This window comes from Erinaceus europaeus, chromosome 21 (assembly GCF_950295315.1).
Source record: "Erinaceus europaeus chromosome 21, mEriEur2.1, whole genome shotgun sequence".
In the NCBI taxonomy this organism is placed as follows: domain Eukaryota; kingdom Metazoa; phylum Chordata; class Mammalia; order Eulipotyphla; family Erinaceidae; genus Erinaceus; species Erinaceus europaeus.
In genome coordinates, this window is record NC_080182.1 from 33,762,007 (window position 1) to 33,784,888 (window position 22,882).

Consider the following 22,882-nt stretch of genomic DNA (forward strand, 5'->3'; position numbering starts at 1 on the left):
CGCCAGTCTGCCAGCGCAGACTCTGAAAACACTGTGGTCAATCTTTTCCCTGTTTTAAAAGTTTTGTTTGAGGGTCTTTAGAAGTAAAAAGAACGTGAAAGTTGGTTTTCCGCAAATATAATACTGCACCGCGGATAATATACATAAATCAGCTTTGAATACAAAATAATGTTGACGAAAAAACGCAGTACTGAGTCCCAAATACTGTGGAGATGGGACTGTATTTCCTGGGAACATGTGAATCCCAAACGTTTTGTCTGCCAGTCTAACTCAGTTTTTATGGGCACTCAGCAACACTCCACCGACAGCTTCTGAACTACTGAAGTCAGAGGATGGCAGCAGCCGACCTGCACAGCCTCTGGAGTGAGCCCTCTCAGCAGCTAGGCACCACGAATGCTGCAGAGGAAATGGGAGGCTCAGTTAAGCGCAGGAAGGAGGCGCGGCACGTACCTTTATGGTGACGTTCCCCTTCGTTACTTTCCTCATGTTGAAGCCCACCGTGGGGATCATGTCTTCACTGAACTGACCTGACTGAACAGAAGAAGATAGCGCGAGTTAGACGGATTGGGGCTTCACTCACATGCCTGACCAGCGGCAGCCTGCAAGCGCCGATACTGAAAGCTTGCTTTCTTAGGTGACCGGGGCTTTGTGGTGCAGCCTGGGAGGTGGCGCAGGGCCCGAGTGCTGGATGTGCAGGGGTGAGGTGCTCATGCAAAGCCCGGCATCGGACATGCCAGCGACTGTCCTCTCTCTCTTCCGTAACTACGTAAGTAGCCTGTAACAGGGGGGGAGGGAGGGAGGAAAAAAGCAACTGGGGCTGGGCAGCAGCCCACCTGGTTAAATGCATGTGTTAGCATGTGTAAGGAAGGACCCAGGTTCAAGCCCCAGCTCCCCACCTGCAGGGGGAAACTTCAGGAGCAGTGAAGCAGGGCTGCAGGTCTCTTTCTCCCCTTCCTTTCCCCATTTCTAGCTCTGTACACTAAATAAATAAAACATTTTTTAAAACTTTAAAAGCCTGAATTATAGGTGCTGGGGCCCTTCTGGCCAGACAAGTTTGTGGCTGGGCCGCAGCTCTAGCAGCTCCCATAAGAAAGTGACTGAGGTGGGAGGCTGGCTCACAGAGGCCCTCACGGCCCGGCCTCCTCCCTCTGCACCCTCAGTGCTGGCCGTGGCTGGCCCAGTGTGGCTGAAAACCAGGGAGTCGGGTCCTGGAATTTTTAACCCGTCTTCTGAGCACAACACAATACAACACAATGTTCTGTAAACAGCTGGCATTTTTCTCCCCTGCTGGAAAGGGTTTGTTTGTTTGTTTGTTTGTTTTTGGAATTTCGTTAGCAATGTAGCAGATTTACAAGACTATCACAGGGGGACAGTTCCACACCATACCCCCACCAAAGTTCTGTGACGTCCCCTCAGCCCCAATTACCACCACAGTTTCTCTCCAATTCTTAGAGCCAGGCTGGCTACCTTTTCCTTGCTAAGTCCATGTATGCATACAGTAGGTGAGCTGACTCTGAGTAGCTGAGGTACCCTGCGGCTTGCAGGGTAAACACTGCAGACAGGGAGCATCTCACACTGTGCCTGGCAGCACATACCTCTCTGCCCCTCTTCAAGCCTGCCGTGAAGAGCTACAGCACTCAGTTGGCAGTTGTGCTCCCAGTAACTGAGGGCTTATTTCTATACTGGTGAAAAGCCAAATTCAAACAGATGCTTAAAAATATTACTTAAGGCTGGGGAAACAGCTTGGCTGGTAGAAAATACGATTGCATGCCTGAGGCTCCTGGTTCTCTTGGGCGCTCCATGTTTGATCTCTGGTGTACACACACACACACACACACACACACACACACGCTCACTCTCTCTTTCATGCAATATTCTCTATACATCTCATGAAATAACTTTAAAAAAATTACTCAATTATAGTGTCATTTTATATAAACTGATTAATTAACATCAAGCAGTTTTTAAGTTTTATTTTATATTTATTTTCCCTTTTGTTTTTTTATTGTTGTTGTAGTTATTACTGTTGTTGTTACTGATGTCGTCGTTAGACAGAACAGAGAGAAATGGAGAGAGGAGGGGAAGACAGAGAGGGGGAGAGAAAGACAGACACCTGCAGACCTGTTTCACCGCCTGTGAAGTAACTCCCCTGCAGGTGGGGAGCCGGGGTTTTTTGTTTTTGTTTTGTTGTTTACAGTTTTCTTAGTACATTATTTTAATGAGAGATTTAGAGAGAAAAGGCATAAAGAAAGAAAGACCAGAGCACTGCTCAGTTCTGGCTTCTGGCAGTGCTGGGGAATGAACCTGAGACTTCGGAGCCTTGGGCACGAGAGTCTCTGCAGAACCAATTATGCTGTCTACTCCCGCCGATAAATAAATTTTAAGAGAAGCACACACACATATACATGGACAGTTAACAGCACAGATCCATGACGACACTAGTTTTGTGGTGGGGAGGGTGGGGCTGCTGTCACCAATGCACCCCCCATGTCAGAGTCCACAGGCAGCACCCGGGAACTGGCCTGGACACAACTGCCAGGACGCTAAGCAACATGGCGCTGTGCGCATCTCCTGAGCGGCTGCCCCTTGCCGGCCACTCAGGGCTGGACTCCGGCCACGCCCGACCCAGGGAAGAGGGAGGAGGGAGGAGCGGCTCCAGAGGCCCTTCCTTCCGCAGGCTTTGTGCTTTACTCCACCTCAGGAGACAATGCCCACAGCAGGAGAGAAACGCGGCTCTCTCTCCCCCAACTCAGGGTACAGCAAAGGCTGCACAGACTGTCCCAGAGCCCAGAGTTCAGGGAGCAAGAGGGGCTGGGGAGAGCGGAGGAACCAGAGCAAACAGGCAGGAGCGGGCGGCCACTCCACAGACACCACAGTGTGTTGGAGGGGCTCTGTGAGTGCAATCTCCCCCTGGAATGCACCTGTGTGTGTGTGTACACACACTCACACACACTCGCTCACTCACTCGCCCTCAGATGCTGTGAGAGAGAGCACACTGAAGCTACAGCCCTACACACTCAAGGGCTGTAGTGGGAGTGTTCAAAGAGGAGGAGACTCGATTTGAAACTGCTCTGGGAAATGAGCGAGCTGAGCCGGGGAAGAAGAGTCTCCGTCTGATCTGCCCAATGGCAGCCACAGCCCAGACCCTTACAGGAAATGTGAAAGAGAGGTGGCAACACACCTGCTCGGACAAGAGGCCTCAAGGGACACGGGACTGGGCCAGCCACCATCTGTGACGAGCCCTTTTCAGTGGGATAAAGCTCCTGTCTCAACAGTCATGTGAAAGAATTCCAAATCCTAGAAAATACACACTGAAAGTCTGGTTCTTTTCTCTACGGATGTTTTTGTTCTGTTTCACCAGCTACCTTGTAAAACCAGAGTGAAGTAAGGAGCATGGCAGAGTCTCCTCTTGGCCAGGGCAAACTTCTCTCGCATGCTGAGCAGAGTGTCTTTGTTTTAACACACACTATGACTCAACTGTTTACTTGCCAAAGTTCACACATTTGACAAGTCAGAAGACATGGCCAATAAATGACAAGAGAAATTAGTCATCTTTCTTTCCAAGACCTATGAATTCAAAGTGAAGTGATCGCTGTAAACGTAAGTTTTCTGGCCAGCTGTGTGGACCCGCTGGCAGTATTTCAATGGCTCTGACACTCCAGCTGCCATTAGTGAGTGAGGAGGAGTGATGCCCAGCTCTGCCAACGAAGAAAGACTAAGTGAGAGCAGGAACAGGCGCTGCGCCAGGGGAGACTTCTGGGGGAGCAGGACAGTCCCAGGGCCTCAGGCTGCCCCCCCAGAGTGTTCGTTCAGTGCAAGGGGGAAGCAGGACACACCTGGACCTGAACAGAGTGACTGAGAGGCACATCCCAGGTTTGAGCCCAGCCACACTGCACTGGAGGACGCTGCAGTGGGCTCGTCACTGCTTCTCGTCTTCATCTTAAATAGAGGGGCGTGGGGGTTGGGGAAGGGACACAGACTTTTGGGGGCGGGAATGGTATTAATACACACTCCTGTTAAGCTACAGTCGATCTTTTTTATTTTATGAATAAAAAAGGGGGGCTTTCTAAGATGAAACACAAGGTACCCAAATATTCACATAAAGAATCGCGGAAACAGCTCAGCTGTTTAGAGTGTTAGACTGAAGACATGAAAACGGTCCAGTGACTCATCTTCCTAAAGGGTCTACAGAGCTCCCTGAGGAAGCTTTTCTTTCTGTGGCTTTGCTATCGAAATTATTTCTAAACAAAGCCTTTAATAACAATTGCAATGGGGTGACAAGTGTCACCTGTCAGCGAAGGCCACCCAGCGCCAGAGACAACGGGCCTGCTCCCGGCCCCTCTCGTCTGCTGCAGTCGGGAGGTGTCTGCGTCAGGGACTAGCTCTGGCTCACTCTCCCCCTTCCCAGGTTGACTGGATGCCGACCCAGGACATCTCCTCATGAGACCCACAGTTCCTGAGCTGGCCCCGCAGCACACTCTGAGGGTCGAGAACAGTCTTCACCACTGTGGCGTTTCAGGGACCAGATAACTTGCTTCCCATTTTAGAACCCTTTGGACAATCTTTCTTTAAATAAATCCCTGAAATACAACAGCTAATATCAGTCTGAAGTGCAAGCCTGAATTTACTGTCAGCTACAGACATAATTCCTTTCCACAGGCAGTCAGCAGAAGATAAACAGCTTCTCCCAAAGAGCCAAAGAGTCTGTGTGGGGAAGAGGAGAGTCTCTTTGGCATCTACCATACAGAATCAAGCAGCAAGAAAGGACTATTTTTAACCTCAGGTTCCTCAGGACCACAGTCAATTAAGGCCTTTCCCCCTTCAGATGGCCCACATTCCCAAAATGGGTCAGCATTCCAAACAGAAACCATTCCTCGGATCAAGTATCAAAATGTTTCTACTGAGTTATGAAATGCTAAAGCTGACCTGACTCTGAAACACACCCACAGCAGTCCAGAGCTTCCTTCAACTGGGGCTGGGCTTGAGTAATACCCATGGGAGCTATTCAAAACCCACAGCCGACGGCTCACGGTGCAGACTCCTTCTGTGCCAAAGGCTTCCTTCTGGTCCGCAGGGTGCTGTGTGAGCTTGGTGAGGTGTCAACGCTTGACGTCTCGTCACCCAATCTGGTCCCCTATGCCTACACTGAACTTCTCTGTTCCAGTCTCTTGGAAACAGAGCTGGCAGTCAGCTGAGGTCAAGAACAAACACCTCATCACAGACCCCTGCGAGCGTCAACCCGGCTTTGACCTAGCACGTTATGATCGGGCCCTCCTCAATCGCTATGGAACAGGCCATGGCCGGTGCGCCGCTATGTTCCATCGCTGGGGAGCCAGAGACGACCCGAACTGCCCCTGCGGCTCCAGACAGACTATGACCCACATAGTCAACGACTGCCACCTCTCCAGATTCAAAGGAGGTCTCGAAACTTTACATCAGGCTCAACCTGATGCTGTTGACTGGCTACGGAAGAAGGGCAAACGCTAGAAGAAGAAGAAGGTGAGGCGTCTACACAGCTGGGGAAGTGCATGCAGCGCTGTCCAGCCCCTGGACACAGAGCAGCTGTGACACCATGGTGGGTGCCTGGGCCGTGTCCACAGCCCTCTGTGCACTGCCACCACCTCTGTTCACTCATCTCACTCAGGTTGGCTTTTTATTTGGGGGGAGGGGGGGGCACAGCCTCACAGTACTTTGAAAGCAAGCTCAGGAGGGGGTGTCAGCCCGTCACTGTCACTGCAGAAGGGCCCCTCCACCTGCACCCCAGGCATCCACTGCCCCCCTGCTCTGTTCTTGGGGTGAGTCTTCCTGAGTCTGAGGCTGCCACTCGCTGGTCTGCGACGGTCACCCCAAGCCGAGCTCTCTCCAGTGTCTCCATCTTCCCCAAGGTGCACCCCCCACTAAGCTGAGAGCACGGAGACTGCAGGGCTCACTGGCTTTTTCTTGTCCTTTGTCAACAGGGACCTGTATGAGGGCCCCTCCCCCCCACTCCTGGCAACATCTTTTCCTTTTATTTTGATAAGAAAAAGTCAAAGACTATTTACAGCAGAAGTGGTGGTGGGTGTGAGGCCCACCCATGTGGATGACAGCCCCTGTGCAGAGACACCCCCCAGCCACACTGCCAGTCAAGGAGCCGCCCTGAGAAGCTTGGAGCACAGCTGGCTCTGGGCTGTACCTGCTCACATGGAGGCCCTCCCCGCTCCGTGACTGTGGCCAAGCTGCCACTCTGGGGGACACCAGCACCACATGAACCCCTCCCCCCCAGCTCACTCGCCCCGGCTGCTTCCCTTCTGTGATGTGACTCTGAGCAGGCAGACTCGGGCAGTTCCTCCTGTTACTCCAGAGAAAAGGCTGCAGGGACAGCTCCCCACCAGGGCTCTGCACTCACAGAAGCACCCATCCACCAGCATGACTCCAGCGGCTCCCAGCCTCAGCTAAGATGGGGTGCAGGGTTGGCTCCGGTGCTCACCAAGGGAGACAGGCAAATTCCATTCTGCCTCTCAGAGGGAGAGGTAAGGGGCTCCGTCCTCCAGTATGGGGGGGGGGGGGCGGCGGCTCCTCTTTGCACAGTATATGGCTTTGCTCAAAGGCCCCCTCCACCTGACCTAGCTCCCCTCCATTGTAATTTCTCACCAAGTCTCTTGAGCCAGCAGACCAGCCTCGCAGCCCTGGAGGAGTCCCAGAGACTCGCCTGTGCCCTGCTGTTTCTGGGGCTTAGAAACACTTCTTTAAAAATTAACAATTCAGGAGTCGGACGGTAGCCCAGCGGGTTAAGCACACGTGGTACAAAGCACAGGGACTGGCATAAGGATCCCGGTTCGAGCCCCCGGTTCCCCACCTGCAGGGGAGTCGCTTCACAAGCGGTGAAGCAGGTCTGCAGGTATCTTTCTCTTCCCTCCTCTGTCCTCCCCTCCTCTCTCCATTTCTCTCTGTCCTATCCAACAAGGATGACATCAATAACAACAACAATAATAACTACAACAATAGAACAACAAGGGCAACAAAAGGGAATAAATCAATATTTTTAAAAAAGAAAGTTTAAAAATTAACAATTCACCTTCTCCACCTCATCTTGGATGGAGCTTGAAGGAACATGTGAAGAGATCAGTCAGAAAGAGAAGGATGAATATGGGTGATCTCACTCGTGGACAGAAGGGGAAATACAAAGCAGGACTTGGGCCGGATGGAGTTGGTGTGCTCCACCAAAGCGAAGGACTCTGGGGTGGGGGGAGTGTTCAGGTCCTGGTGCCTGATGGTGGAGGAGGACCTAGGTGGGACCTTAAGATTGTGGAAAACTGAGAAATGTTACACATGTACCAACTGCTGTATTTTACTGTTGACTATGAACCATTAATCCCCCATAAAGAAAACAATTATTTAAAAAATGAACAGTGGTTCTTTAGTGTGCCAACATCAAAAAATTCAGTGTGCAGGCATGTCCCCGACCATGTGGTGCACCCTCAACTCGGAGTCTAGAGAAATGTTTGTTCTGGGGAGCCCCTCTCTGGAGCCAAGGCATCTGGCATGAATGTAGAGCCTGCACTGGCCTGCCAAGGGACAAGCTGGGTTCAAGCCCAGGCACCACATGGGAGGGCCGCGGCACCAGAGGAAGAGCAGGTGCTGTGGTGTGTGTGTCTCCTCCCTCCTAGTGAAGAACAGCCCAGAGCCATGGAATCATGTCTACACAAAGGTCCCAGTTTCGCGAACAGGGAAGATGTTTCTAGGACCACTCCTGTTGGTGGGAGGCAGAGAACCACAGTGGGGAAGGGCCTCGGGGCCCATCACAGGCTCAGTCTGCGTGAGGCCCACAGGCGGGCACAGCCAGCCCCTGCTCGCCCAATCACACCATGAGCTCAGCCAGCCAGACAGGGCCACTCAGGAGTCAGGAGGCACACGGACACGAGGGGCATCTTCCCACCAGCCCAGGGCTCCAGGGCCGGCCACAGGCTCCGGTCAGGGATTTGAGCCCAAGCCCAGGCAGGCTGGACAGACGACCTGGCCACTGGCCTCAAGACACTCCAGCAACTCTTTCTGACTGTCACGTATCTGTCTGACCGAAATGCTTTCTCATAAAGCCTATTTTCTTGGCAAGTCTCTCCCCTCCCTCTTTCTGGGAAGGATTTAGGGAACTAGGGCGAGGAAACCTACTTCCCCTGCACACCCTTCGGTGCCAGCATGCATGCAGCTCTTTTAAGATCACTCAAAAAAACGTCCTTCCAAATCCTTAAATAGGCTGATATTACAAACCGTAAAGAGGGGAATTCCTAGAGGCACCCAGATGCTGCTAGCAATAAGTGAGGCATGAATGCGGCAAAGCCCCTTGTGGGAAGGCCTCTGCATCAGTATGTCTTAAAAATGAATCCCACATTTTTTTTAACCTCCAGGGTTATCGCCGGGGCTTGGTGCCTTCACTATGAATCTACTGCTCCTGCAGCCATATTGTCAATTTTTCGGATAGGACAGAGAGAAATAGAGAGAAAAGAAAACACAGAGGGGGGAGAGAAAGACAGACACCTGCAGACCTGCTTCACCCCTTGTGAAGTGACCCCCCTGCATGTGGGAGGCTGAGGGCTCGAACTGGGATCCTTACGCGCATCCTTGTGTTCCGTACTATGTGCACTTAAGCCAGTGCGCCACTGCCCAACCCCAATTCCACACTCTTTAGTGACTTTCTAAATGTGTATTTATTTGCACACGAGAGGGGGGCGGCACAAGGGGTGCTGGGTGCTCAGGACCTTGCTGTTTGAGTCCAATACCCCAACCACTACGCCACCTCCCAGCCCCCTTTATACTCTAACAAATCAATAAAATCTAGTCTTTGTCAAGATCTATTAAAGTCAACATTAGGAGTAGAAGCGTAGAAGATGCGGACCCCCTACCAGGTAGCTCCACACACCATCCCATGTGACACCCCCACCCCAGGGACCACAGGCTCAAGCCAGACACAAGGAAACTAGACAGAGGCAATTAACAACACAAAGCCATCTGAAAGCAGCCACACTTGTGACAATGTATCATCTAGGGCAAAGAGGAAGCCTTAGAAAGAAACTTTCTTTTGTTGCCTCTGGGCTTCACCCTTCCACCCACTTCTGGAGACAGAGACCATTGCACCAAAACTCCCGTAGTGCCAGGGAGCCGGGGTCTGGAACCCGGGCTCCCCATGGCAAAGCAGGAGCCTTTCCAGATAACCTATATCATCACCCTTGCCCTACATTCTATTTTAAAATGAAAAAACAAAACCTGTCAAAACTTGTGGGGAGCAGCTAAAGCAGTGTTCAGATGTCAGATCAGTCAGAAAAGAGGAAGCCTGTATCTCTAACCCCTCCTGATACTGTGGTAGAAAGTACACCCTAGGAGTTCTGACACCTTGAAAAACATTGTTTGTATCTATATGAGATGACCGGTGGCCTTAACTAAGAGCACTGCAGTGCTCACCACAGAGAACAGGAAGGTCGAGTCTTTAGGCTACACAGAGACCAGCAGAGAGCAGTGTGTAATGGTGTCTCAATAAAACCCGGTGGGCAGGGAGCAAACCCGCACAAGGAAACTGTAAGAGGGGTCACCAATAACACTGAAAACAGAATGCACAGCAGCAAAGCAATACAATCAAGAGCTGATTCTTTCAAGCGTATAGAGAGCTAAGTGGCTGGGAAGATAGCATAATGGTTCTGCAAAAGACTGACAGCACCATAGGCCAGAGCTGAGCAGTACTCTGGGGGAGGGAAGAAGGGAGGAAAGGGGGGAAGAGAGGGAGGGCGGAATGAAGAAAGACCAGGCAGGCAGGCGTTGACCATCGGGACCAAAGAAAGCTCCCCTAGTGCACAGGAGCTGAGGCTGAGAGGGAACACCACGAGCGGTGCACACACGCACCCCGTCAGTCACAATTCACCAAAACGTACACGGGGAGGCAAAGCACACATTCTCTAGCAGAATTTGTACATTTGAATCTTCTTAAAAACAAATAAACAGGGAGTCGGGCGGTGGCGCAGTGGGTTAAGCGCATGTGGCGCAAAGTAGCGCAAAGTGCAAGGACCGGCGTAAGGATCCCGGTTCGAGCCCCCGGCTCCCCACCTGCAGGGGAGTCGCTTCACAGGCGGTGAAGCAGGTCTGCAGGTGTCTGTCTTTCTCTCCCCTTCTCTGTCTTCCCCTCCTCTCTCCATTTCTCTCTGTCCTATCCAACAACAAAGACATCAATAACCACAACAAGGGCAGCAAAGGGGAAAATAAATAAATATTAAAAAAAAAAAACCTTGGGGGCTGGGCAGTGAGGCACCCAGTTGAATGTACAGATCACCATAAGCAAGGACCCAGGTTCAAGACCCCAGACTGCACCTTCAGGGGGGAAACTTCACAAGGGGGTGAAGCAGGCCTGCAGGTGTCTCTCTCTTTATCTCCCCCTCCTCCCCTCTCAATTTCTCTGGCATATATATATATATATATATATATATATATATATATATATATATATATTAGCCACAGGTCCAGTAGATGCATTGTGCAGGCACCAAGCCCCAGCAACAAGCCCGTGGATGCTAAATGTAACAACAACAACAACAACAAATAAATAAATAGAAGAGAAAAACCTCCAGTGGCATCAATTTTGAATACTACACAGCATTTGAAGAGAAAACAAGTCTATATGACCTCTTCAGCAAAAACAGGAGGAGGGTTCAAGCCCCCAGTCCCCACCTGCAGGGGGAAACCTTCACAGGTGGTGAAGCAGGGCTGCAGGTGTCTCTCTCCCTATCTCTCCCTCCCCTCTCAATTTCTGTCTCTAACCAATAATAAATAAATAAGTAAATAAATGGGGAATCCCTGTCAACTCAGTCTGTGAACCCAGCACCACCCTGACACCAGAATAAGGCTTCACAGTTCAGAAGCTGACATGCCAGCCTGAAATCAGTGGGGTGGCCTAAGAGGGTGATGGAGGTGGCCTGGGACATGGAGCCCCCAACCCCCAGCACCAGGCTCTGGGTTTGATTTCAGGCAGCACATATGATGCTCTGGTTCTTCCTCTTTCCTGTGAATGAATAAATATATCCTTTTTTTTCAGGTGTGCAAAGCAAATCCAAAGGCTGAGAGGTAAAGCCACACAGGAACAATGTTAGGGACCAGAGAAAGCTCATGGAGAGAACCCAGTCCACAGAGAAAATGGCCCTGATCAGACATTCTCCCTTCTCTGAAATTCTGACTTTCACAACACCTGGGGCCAGCTTCTCATTGGTCCACTGAGATCACACATCTTCCTGATCATCTTTCTAAAACTCCTCCCACCATATAAAAGCTGCTTTCTTTGTGTACTCAATGGCTCATCCTACTACTTCCCAGTGCTACCTCTAATTTCTTCCCTGCTGGTATGGTGAAACATGTGATATCACTGAACAAAATGGCCTGGGCTTCAGGTCCCCTATGCTTTAGAACTGGCCCTAACAGTTTGACCTTTAAACACTGTTGAGAGAGATAGAAAGAACTTTAGTCTGCATATCCTTCACTGAAAAGGAACACCTAGCTTTATAAACTGGGGCGAGTGAATGCATCTTTAAAAACAAAAAGGCGGTGAGAGGAAGCAAGAGGCCGGTGACAGGCACAGTGTGACTGAGCTAAGGGGGCATGTATACAGAGGGAGGCTGCCCTTGGCTGAGGGGTCCGAGAGTCCTTTTGCTCCACCTCATGAGGGGGACCACTGGGGGGCGCCCCATCACTGTGTCTAGGAACTCCAGGAACCCTTAGCTCTTGCCTGCAGAGCCAGACAGAGCAAGGCTGCAGGCCCCACACACTGGCTGGCTGCTCTGGGCCCAGGGCTGGACAGAGCACTGCAGGGGGTGGCAGGGAGGCCACCAGAGGTGCCAGCAGCAGACTCACTGCCCTGTTCCCCAGAGGCAGGGCACCCCCAGAACTGAACTGGCTCAGGCCCAGCCCAACACTGCCCACCACCTGCGTCCCCCCCACCCCCGGCTCTGTTGCTTCATGGGAAGTGAAGTGGGGTTTTCTGAGCCTTGGAGACAGAACAGTTTTGCACAGCTGCCTGAGCCTGCCTTCTGCTTCCAAGGAAACAGAGCCCAGAGCCCGGCGGGGCAGACACAGCCATTAGTGGCTACTTAGAGAAACAATTAGACGAATGTCAGAGACATTACTGAGAAAGCACCCAGACATGCCCTTCTAGCTTAGAACACAGCCTCTGACTTCCACTGCTAAGTAGGGGCCAGGATAAGCCTTCAACAAGGAGCCCAAGACCAGAGTGTCTGAAGGCAGAGGACAGCTTACACTTGGCCTATTAGAAGCCCTTGTGTCTATCTGATGAAGGAAAGGAGTTACTGGATTCCTGTCCCATGCACGGCCCTCAAACTCCTCTATCTCTATCTCTGTAAGGGCAGGGGGGGGCGGTAGCACACCAGGTCAAGGGCACATAGTACAAGCACAAGGATCAGTGCAAAGATCCCAGTTCGAGGCCCCGGCTCCCAACCTGTAGGGAAGTCGCTTCACAAGTGGTGAAACAGGTCTGCAGGTGTCTCTCTTTCTCTCCCCGTCTTCCCCTCCTCTCTCAATCTCTCTCTGTTCTATCCAATAAAACGGGAAAAAAATGGCTCCAGGAGCAGTGGATTTGTAGTGCCAGAACTCATCCTCAGCAATAACTCTGAAAACAAAACAAAACAAAAAAAGGCTAGCCCAGGTCTCCCTGACAGCAGCAGCGGAGCTGAGGCCATGTTGATGAGCACGGTCATGACAGGGGACTCTGTGACACCTGAGACTCTCATGCTTGAGTCTCCAAAGTCCCAGGTTCAATCCTCCACACCACCAGAAGTCAGAGCTGAGCAATAAATAAATAAATGTGGAAACACCATAAATTCCAGTGTGACCATTCTTCAGCATAGACGCAAAGGACTCGCACACACTCATCTGAAGGCACACATGTTCACAGCTGCGTTACCCACAATAGCCCCGGAGTGGGAGCAGCCTACACGCCCATCTGCAGATGACCGGCTAAAGAAGTGACAGGACGAATACTCCAAGGAATACTACCCGGCAATTAGAAGGCCTGATACTGTATCACTCTGGACAGAACAGACGGGAGTGACCGAGTTAAGTGGAATGATCAAAGAGTGAAAGACAGCTCCCACATGGACTCGCTCTATGTGGAGTACAGACCACGAAATGGCAAGTTCTCCTCTCTCTCTCTTGCCGACTTTGGTGGTGGTGGGTGCAGGCAGGCAAGCAGGCAGGCACACGTGAACACACACACACACACACACACACACAAACACACAGGAAACTACACCCTGAAGCCTAACAATGTTGTCAACCACTGTTAAATAAATATTTCATATTTATTTAGTTTAATTAATATAAATATTTGAATACATAAGATCACAACCCAATGTTATGACTCGAGTTGATCTACCCTAACCCTTTCTCACCTGGTTCTGACATCCTCTGCCTCTTGGGCCTGTGACCCCATCTCCTCCATCAAGGACACAGCCTGGATCTGTTTCAGTCCCCTCCCCTCTGAAATGTTTCCTGCTTTCAAAAACTAAGCTCCAGACCAGCAAAACAGCTCGCGTGGGGAGGGTGCTGCTGTCATGTGTAAGACCCCCCAAGGCCAAGTCTGGTTTCTTTCCTCCCTCTCTATTTGAGAAGGTTAAGGGGCACAGTAAAACCCCAGAAGCCACAGATAACAAGTAAATATGCCTCGTTTGTGCCACAGGCTCCCTGCAAATGCTTGAGGCCCTAGCGAAGGCCCTCGGGGCCTCATAGTGGCTCTGCACTGGCTCAGCCCTGAATCTGGCTGAGTCAATTACTCAGCAAGTGTCACTGCCCCCCCCCCCAAACACACACCCAGGAGGGGCCGGAAGGAGGGAGCGAGCAGGGAAAGGCAGTGAGGAGACACAGTGCAACCTACACTGCTCTGACCACAAGTGCAGCAGCAGAAGCGCCCCCTCTACACACCTCATTCACGGCACACAACACGAGGTCCCCATCACCAGGCCCCACAGCTAATGGCGGGAAATGGGGATTCGAACCCAGGCCAACAATGGCTTTCCCAGGACTGAGATAAACATGCAGCGGCTCCGACGTTGTCATCCAGCATGTGGGGAGTGACCCTGCTATGGCTGTCAGGGCCACTGTCACACTGACGGGAAGCAGGCATGAGGCAGATGGTCTCCAGTGCACATGGGGCCTAGAACAAGGGAACTTCCCCCACCTGTGGGGCCGAGCCCCTACCTGGAGCACATGTTCCCTCAAGGTCACCACCTGATGCCAGCCGGTGCCAGAGCCCAAAGCAGTGCCTCTTCAGCACAGGGGTGGGGGGAGCAGACCCAGGACTCCAGCAGTCTGCAACCCTCACAAGGCTTCCTTTTCCCCACCAAGTGTGCAGAGCAGTCCTGTGGCTGCAGGGGGCAGGAGCCCTGTGTGCTGGGAGTAAGGCAGGCCTGCCAGGTGGAGAGTCGGGACCTCAGACAGCGACACAGCCCTGCCCTGCTCTGTGGTGGCCGCCACGTGTCCTGGACAGAGCCGTGTCTGAGCACACAGCACCCCAGCTGGCTACAGGTGTCGGGGCACGTCTCCACTGGGCGTGGGACTCACTGGAGACTAGAGGCTCTCCAATGGCAGTCATCAGCCCTGTCGCGTGACCTAGTCAGCCAGAAATGCTGTATTCTGAGTCCAACTGCCCACAGGCCTTCCCAGCAGCTGAGGGGGAACCCCAACTTCCATACCCAGGGACCAGGAGGACACAGAATGGACAGAAAGGCATCTGGGTGCAGCCTAATGGGCATGAGCCCACAACCAGCCCAGGCCACACAGCCAGCGGCGTGGGCCTGTCCATACCAACTGCCAGCAAGAGAACACAAGACTTGTTCTTGAGGAGAGAAGCCAGGGTTGGATTCTCAGGCCCCTCCTACATCTCCACCGTGCCTGGATATTAAGATGTGAATGGGGAGCAATTCGGATTCTCAGCTTTAGAGAATTAGGTGATTAATACCTTTCCCCACCAGCCTTCTCTTTGTGGACTTTGAGAGCTTTATTAATTACTTGTCAGTGAGAGAGAGAATGAACCAAAGCATCACTCTGGCACTGGGGGTGTGGGGATTGAACATGGGCCTTTATGCTTGAGAGTCTAAAATTTTGTCCCCGTGCTACCCAGCACCTGCCTCCCCCTTTGCGTTACTCATCTTATGCTCAATCATTTCTTCCTCTTCTAAGCCCGACCTCCACCACCCACATCCCCCGCTGCTTCCCTGTGCGTATTTTGCAGCTGACCTGCCGTCACTCCTCTTCCACCGGGTCTTTCCCTGACGCTGCCCCCAAGCCTCTTACAAGCCGCAAGAGATGTCTTCTCGCTGGGGTCTTTGCTGTTTCACTGCTCACTGGGAAAAGGACAGAGCCCTGTCACTGTGGTGCTCAAGAGAGGTGGGGGGGAGGCAACAGCTCAGCAGGAGAGGTACAGGCCTGGCCCTGATAGGGCCAGGGGACCCTGCCGGTGAGGCAGCACGGTGTGGGCGGACAATACACTCACTATACCGAGGCTATTTCTCCGGTTCCCTAGCCTACAGCTTCTCTTTAAACAAGCAAGATTTAACTCTCTTTACCAAGTCAGTGCTTTAGGTTCCCAATTTCAGTCACTGAATGAAGAAATGGTAAAGTCAAGATAACGAAAGCCAAAGCTAATGGGTCTCCTCCATGTCCTGGTTTCTTTGGACAAGAGACACTGATGTGTGGGCTAGAGCTGTGGGCACAGTGCTGGACTTCAAGCCCGGGGTCCTGGGTTCATTCCCTGTGAACGTGTGTCTCAGGATGACACTCTGCCTCTCTCTCTTACTAATAAATAGGAGTGAATGAATCTAGAGAGAAAATCGCGCGCGCGCGCACACACACACACACACACACACACGTTAGAACATGACACCCCGTCTGTCAGACACCAGTGCTCTTTCCTGACCTCACGCCCTTCTCTGCACACTGAAAGTGAATGTCAGTGACAGAAGTGCTATTTTCATAATGGTATTTTCATAACGTTCTGAATCCAGCACGGACTATCCATCCACTTACACACGTGCCAGGTGCTATCTGGGGTCCCGGGGATGCCTCGGGGCTCAAAGCAGACGAGAACTCTGCTCCAAGATGCAGGTGACAGCAAGCCAGCAGCTGGTGCTTGGAGGGGGCACTTCCTGGAGGTGAGGTGATTGCCCCAAGCCCCAAGCTCCAGCGTGGGATTCTGAGTGGTTAGACAACTTGGCAGAAATAACCCATGGGCGAGTCAGGCAGAATAACCCATTGGCAACTTGGCAGAAATAACCCATGAGCCTGAGGAGTCTGCCTCTTAGCCTCCGGGCACCCACACCCCTGAAATAAACACAGCCACCCACCCTGCACTCGGACAGGCCAGCAAACCCAGGCCCAGCAACAAGGTGCTCCGCACAGCAGGCTGCTGTGGGAGGGGCTGCTCTGGCAGATCACTAGGCGAACTGGTTCCAAGGAGATTTTTTACTTATACAAGCAGGTTGCCAATCACCAAGTGCTTTTTTGTTTTTTTCTTCCAGAGCTCTGCTCAGCTGTGTTTTATGGTGCTACAGGGGACTGAACCTGGGACTTCAGAGCCTCGGGCATGAGAGCCTGTCTGCAGAACCACTATGCTGTCTCCTCAATCCCATAAGTGGCTCAACCAGAAGCAGCACCGCTCAGTCCCTAGCTAGTCACCTTCTTAATCCATATTAGCAGCAACAGCTTCAAATTTCAAGTAATGTCACAACTTAGATGTTTAGAATTTTAAACTTCCAGTATTACCATTTTGTAAGTAGGGTCTTCTTAAAGGTAATTTTTAAGTGAACCCTAGAGATTTAGGGATTTTTTAAATTTATTTTAGAGACAGCTGAAATATCTCTGTATGACATAATGCTATACTTGGGTGTACAGCTGGGCAAACTATGAAATCAGATCCAAATATAAACCCAGCACCTAACTAAAGAAGCAGCATGACCTTAAAAAACTAAAAAGAAGAATCACAATAAGATGATGAGGTGATTTTGAAGAATGGGATTAACTGGAATTAACCCACGAGAGATTTCCCGTTTGGTTTGACCTGCTCAGCAAACTAAGGTTAACATTTCTCCTTAGTTTTTCTTTCATGTTTCAAAAGGTCTTTTTTAACATAAATCTTTTTTACTATCTTTATTTTACTTATTGGATAGAGACAGCCAGAAATCGAGAGGGAAGGGGGTGATAGAGAGGGAGAGACAGAGAGACACCTGCAGCACTATTTCACCATTTGCAAAACATTCCCTCTGCGGGTGGGGACCGGGGTCTCAAACCTGGATCCCTGCCCACTGTAACATGTGCGTTCTAGCAGGTGCGCCACCACCCGGCCCCTTTCATGTTTTAAAGTTGTATTTCTGTCACCAAGGGCACCACTGGGACTCGGGGCCTGCACAAATCTGCCATTACCGGCAGCCTTCTCTTTTTTTCTTTTCTTCTCTGGACCGAGGGTAAGAGAAAGGAGACACCTGCAGTCCCGCTCCAGCACTGAGCAGCGTCCTCCCGCAGGCAGGCTCAGGGCCTGAACCCTGGTCCTTGCACAAGGTGATGTCATGCTCTGCCTGGTCTGCTGAGGGGCCTCTAGGACCCTAATTTTTCTTATATATGAGCTCACAGGACATGAATCAGCTTTCACAATTATAAGTGATGCCAATTCACAAAACTAAAAACCATTTGTCATCCCTGGGGTTTCATCACTACTGGCTTTTTTTCTTTTTCTTTCAGGTAGACAGACAGACAGATGGAGGGAAAGACAACACTACATCCCTGAAGGAAGCTTCCTGCGACGTGGTGGGGCCGGGCTGGCACCTGGTCGCATACACAGCGAAGCGGGCACCTTCCCAGAGAGCACTTACTTAGGAGTTTTAAAACTCACCAGCTCTAGCTTCAAAAAGTGCTGTGTCTGGCAAACACTAAGTTCTGTCTGGAAGGTGTTTTCACACGCCCAGCCCCGCCCCGAGGCGGGAACGGCGCCAGAACCTGGAACAGCCTGGGCTCACGCCCGCTTAGGAGCACAGTTCAAAGCCACACACCTGGCAACTCAAGGAACGAGCTGCACTTCAACAGCTCACAGCTCGCCTGCACGGCTCAACAGAAAGGATGGGAAAGGAGTCATGCTCTCAGCGTCTCATCTCAGCCTGCGCAAGGATGGGAAAGGAGTCATGTTCTCAGCGTCTCATCTCAGCCTGCGCAGTTGCTGAAGCCTAAGTGGGGGCTTCTGAAGACACGAAACGCAGCAGAGACAGAGAGACTGAGAGGAGAGTGAGAAAACACTGGTCTACTTCACCCACTGGCAAAGTCAAAAAAATCTTGCCCTGAAAACACCAGAGGGCAGAGTATCGCTCAGCCGTAGCCCCACTGTGTGTGATAAAGCCCGGAGAGGCCTCTGGGAAGCCACGTGTGGCCATGTGACCTGAAATGTGGTCACAGCCTTTGACCTAGTGATGCCAACCTGGAGGCCACCCTCAGGAAGTGCACATCCAACCCACGCACAACAGCGAGACCCTGGAAGCCTCTCGAACGGCCAGCAACGTGCCGATGAGAAAATGCACTGCGACTCGCCCACGAGATCCGCCGTGAAGTCCAACAGGACCGAGCACGGAAGCCAGACAGAGGTTTCAGATACACAAACAGCCATGCAGCACAATCACAGGAGAACAGACCAGGGTACCAAACATCAGTAGTACCACCTCAACACATCTGGTTAAAGAGTTTTTAACATCTGTTTGAAGAAAAAAAAAATTCCTTTGAAGTGTTAACAGAGGTTAGCCTCCGATGGTAGAATTGTAAGTGATGTCTACTAATTTATGCTAGTCTGTGCAAAGCTCCAGTGACGACCCTCTACTATCTTATTGGTTAAAAAAACAAAAACCTTAAAACCTAAAAATAACAGTTAACTACTTTTTTCTACAGACACAATGCACTGACTATCCACTTTACCTTTGAGAAATTAAAAAATATGTATCTGAAGTTGTGAAACGTCCTCTAGGTCAGTAATTTTAAGTGCATGACGGCATTAAAAAATGGCTTTTAAATTTTTCAATGTTTTTAAAGATTTACTTGTGACAGGAAGAGAGAGAAGAATCACAAACGCCAGGGATCGAAGTCAAGACCTCGTGCCTGTAAAGCCCAGTGTCCCAGCCGCTCCACTTCCTCCCAGGCAGCTAGCTGTTTCTCCAGCAGAGCATTCAGACTCCGAGTCCCGGGGCGGAGGGGGCTGCAGCTGGACCCGGCTGGAGGCACCAGCACCCAGTTGAATTCCCAGCAGCGCCTGCGCCAGGCTGATGCTCTGCTTTCCCTCTCGTGTCCCTAACTAGTCATGAAGAGAAAACAAAGTGACAGGCCCTGGACTCAAATTTCACCCCTTCTCCTAATGAGCTCTGTTGCCTTAAAAATGTCTCTTACCCACCCCACCTCCTAGCCACATTCACAGAATGAGTAAAATCAGAGAGTGCCTACAGGAGCTGGAAAACTATTCCAAAAACCCATCTCAAGGCTCAGGCTTCTCCACTTTTCCCAGACACCCCTCCCTCCTGCTAACTCCCTGCAGGAGTCAACTGGCCCTTGAGTGAAACCTTCCTGTGTCGACACCCCATCAAAGTGCAGGGATGTCACCCCACCACTGGCTTCAAGAATGCAGCCCAGCCCTCTGGCGGTCCCGTGTGGCGGGGAGCCCGTCTGCAGCCCAGGGCAGCCGGCAGTGTTGCTCAACCTTGTTCGCTCTCTCATGGCAGGAGACGTCTTGAGCAATAACTGCCAGGCGTGGCACAGCATCTGCGTCCCAGTAGGAGTCGGAGGGCTGGCGAGTGACCCCGTGCCCTCCGCCGCCAGTGCCCACAGACCCAGAAAGCCGGGTGCCAGCTGCCCACACTGGCAGCACAGCAGCGTGCCCGGCAGGGAGCAGACCCGCCCGCCCTAGGGCGCTTGCTTTGCAGCAGGGCCTCTGGGCTTCTGGAGGGGCCAGAGCGACTCCCAAGGTCAGTCCCCAACCTCACAAAGCTTTTGAAGCCAAGTGAAGGATCCAGACAGAAGATACAGCCACGTTTTAATGGAATGTTTACAAAGAGAGGAGACCCAGAAGCGGCTTCTGTGAACTTTTTCAGGGCTGGAAACTGCCTGTAGGGGCTGGGGAACTTAGTCCTCCCTCTGAACATAGAGGTGCCGAGAGTGCAGGGGGACAGAGAGAGTGAGATAAGAGATACTGGCAGACCTGCTTCTCTGACCATGAAGCTTCCTCCCTGCAGGAGGGAGTGGGGGCTTGAACCTGGGCCCTTGCACAGGGTGGCGTGAGCTCTAGTGGGTACACCACCACCCAGCCCTTGGTCCACTTCCTCCCAGGGCTGACAGTCTCCACACAGCCATCTAACGCAGGCGACAGAGACCATTTTAACTTCTATCTTTTTTTTTGCACCGGAGCTCTGGCCGATGGTACCAGGGGATTGAACCTGGGACTTTGGAGCCTCAGACAGGAGTCTCTCTGCGTAACCAGTATGCTACCATCACTCGCATTTTAACTTTTCAAACGCATGAGACAGAGCAGCGGACTCATTTTAAAGACGAGGCTAAACTTGCCATTTCAGACACACTGTTTTTACAGGAATGTCCGGCACAAAGTCACCTCTGACCACCTGTGCGGGCCTCACCTGCAATGCATTCTGGGACAGCCAAGGACCAGGGGCCCGGTGACAGCTCACCGGGTAGAGTGCACACTGGGCCAGAGCAAGGACCTGGGTTCCAGCCCCCGGCACCACCTGGAAGCACGTGCCGAGAAGCTTCCCAAGTGGCAGGGGAGGACTGGGCTGTCTCTGTCTCTGCACCTGGGTCTCGCTCTCTGAGAGAGCGCCTGCCTGGGGGGTGGAAACCTTGGTGGCAAAAACCAACCAACCAACCAACCAACCAACCAACCACAGACCCCAGAGGCAAGCAAGGGCTCTAGCAGGTCACGGCCCTCCGGCCCGCCCGCCACAGCCCCAGCCAGCCGCGGCCCGGGGTAAAAGCAGGCGGGTGCCCCCTGTGGGCTCGCCCGGCCTCCCAAGTCATCTCCGGCCTCGGCTCTCTCTCCCTTCCCCGCACGGTGGCCACAGGCGTCTGCATGCGGCCTGACCTCCCCGGAGGGACAGATTTACCCGACAGGCTGGGACCCCCAGACGTCCCCGGACCCACCCCGCCCGCCCGGCCCGGGGGTGCCCGGCGAGTCAGGCCCGGGAGTCCCGCTCGGCGTCGCGGCTTCCTCCAGGCGCGGCCGAACCAGTCCGGCGGCTCCGTCCCACCAGGGCAGGGGCGTCGGGGCCGGGCACCTGCCGCTCTTCAACCAGGCCCCGACCCCACCCCCGCCCCGGGGACCCCGACTCGGCGCAGGGGCCCCGCTCTCTGCTCAGCACCCGCCCCCAGACCCCGGCCCCCACTGCCAGCACCCTGTCCGCGCCAGGCCAGTGGGGCGCTCACGGCCCCCCGCTCCCACCCCCGCGCCGACCCACCCGCCCAGGGGGCAGCACACGGCCTGGGGGCGGCGGCCACACATGGGACCCCGGGGCGGCGGGACGAGGGGCGACGGGGGGGGGTCCCTGCCAAGGGGAGACGACCTGCGAGACGGGGCGCCCCCAGCACGCCCTGGGCACCGCGGCCAGGGGAATCCCGGCGTGTCGCGGGTCGGGGTCCCGCGGGAGGGGGGTCCCCGGGTGTCGGCGCGGCGCTCACCGCGATGACGTTGACGAAGGTGGTCTTGCCCGAGTACTGCAGCCCCACGAGGGTCAGCTCCATCTCCTCCTTCCAGAAGAGCGAGCGGAACCAGTCGAGCAGGCGGGAGATGAGCGCCAGCATGGCGGCGGCGTCCCCGGGCGGCCGGGCCGACCCCAACGGCTGCGCAGCCGGCGGACGCGGCGAGCGGACTCAGCGGGCGGCGGCTGCGGCGGCGGCGGCGGCGGCGGCGGCGGCGGCCGAGCCAGGAAGCCGAGCGGGTCATAGGATCGCCCCCCACGCACGGCGCACGCACGACGCACGCGCGGCGTATGCACGCACGACGCACGGCAAGAGCGGCACGCACGGCCCCGCCCGCGGAGCCCGCCGCCTGCAGCGCCCCCTGCCGGCGACTCCCCGCAACGCCGCGCCCAGGCTGCCTTGAACAGGTGGATGCGGACACTGAACTTTTCTAAAAGTTCTTTTGCTTTGTTTCGTTTCGTTTCGTTTCATTGTTTATTTGCCGATAAAGACAGATAAATTGAGGAGAAAGAGAGGGAGAGAGACAAACAGACAGACACCTACAGCCCAGCTTCACCGATTGTGAAGCTTCCTTCCAGCAGGTGGGCTCAAGGATCTTGAACCCGGGTTCTCACACATAGTGGCATGTGCACTCAACCAGGTTTACCACTGCCTGACCTCTCCAAAAAGCTTGTTTGCTTTTATGGGGGAAAAGCAAAGGAGAGACAGACCAGAACCCCACTTAGCTCACACACAGGATGGTGCTGGGGACTGAACGTGGGGTCTCTGAGCTCTTGGGAGTGCAAGCCCTCTGCTCTGACACTGAGCCATCTCTCCCGTCCCAGCACTTATAAAAGAAAAAAAAAAAGATTTGTTTACTTATGTGTGAGAGAGAACCGAGCATCACTCTGGCACCTACAAGGCCGGGGATTGAACTTGGAACCTCATGCTTGAGAGTTTAATGTTTTATTCCTTTTTGTTGCCCTTGTTTTTTTTTTGTTATTGTTGTTGTTATTGATGTTGTCGTTGTTGGATAGGACAGAGAGGAATGGAGAGGGAAGAGAAAGACAGACATCTGCAGACCTGCTTCACCGCCTGTGAAGCGACTCCCCTGCAGGTGGGGAGCCGGGGACTTGAACCCTGATCCTTAAGCCGGTCC

General features: G+C 53.0%; 2 protein-coding genes across 3 annotated transcripts in view; both read right to left on the reverse strand.

The window, feature by feature from the left end:
- Positions 1 to 21,972, reverse strand: part of ARL8B (ADP ribosylation factor like GTPase 8B) — a 29,479-nt gene extending 7,507 nt beyond the window's left edge. Inside the window, exons 1-2 of one of the 2 annotated variants that reach the window (XM_007529943.3) lie at positions 21,724 to 21,970; positions 451 to 531 (exon numbers count right to left, since the gene is read on the reverse strand). In XM_007529943.3, the coding sequence (XP_007530005.1) occupies positions 451 to 531; positions 21,724 to 21,846 (204 nt within the window). In that variant the 5' untranslated portion in view covers positions 21,847 to 21,970. Of the gene's footprint in view, positions 1 to 450; positions 532 to 21,723 lie in introns of both variants that reach the window. The other variant, XM_060180787.1, reaches the window with a different exon arrangement.
- Positions 1 to 22,882, reverse strand: part of ITPR1 (inositol 1,4,5-trisphosphate receptor type 1) — a 405,769-nt gene that overhangs the window by 292,381 nt on the left and 90,506 nt on the right. The gene's annotated exons all lie outside the window — the stretch shown is intronic.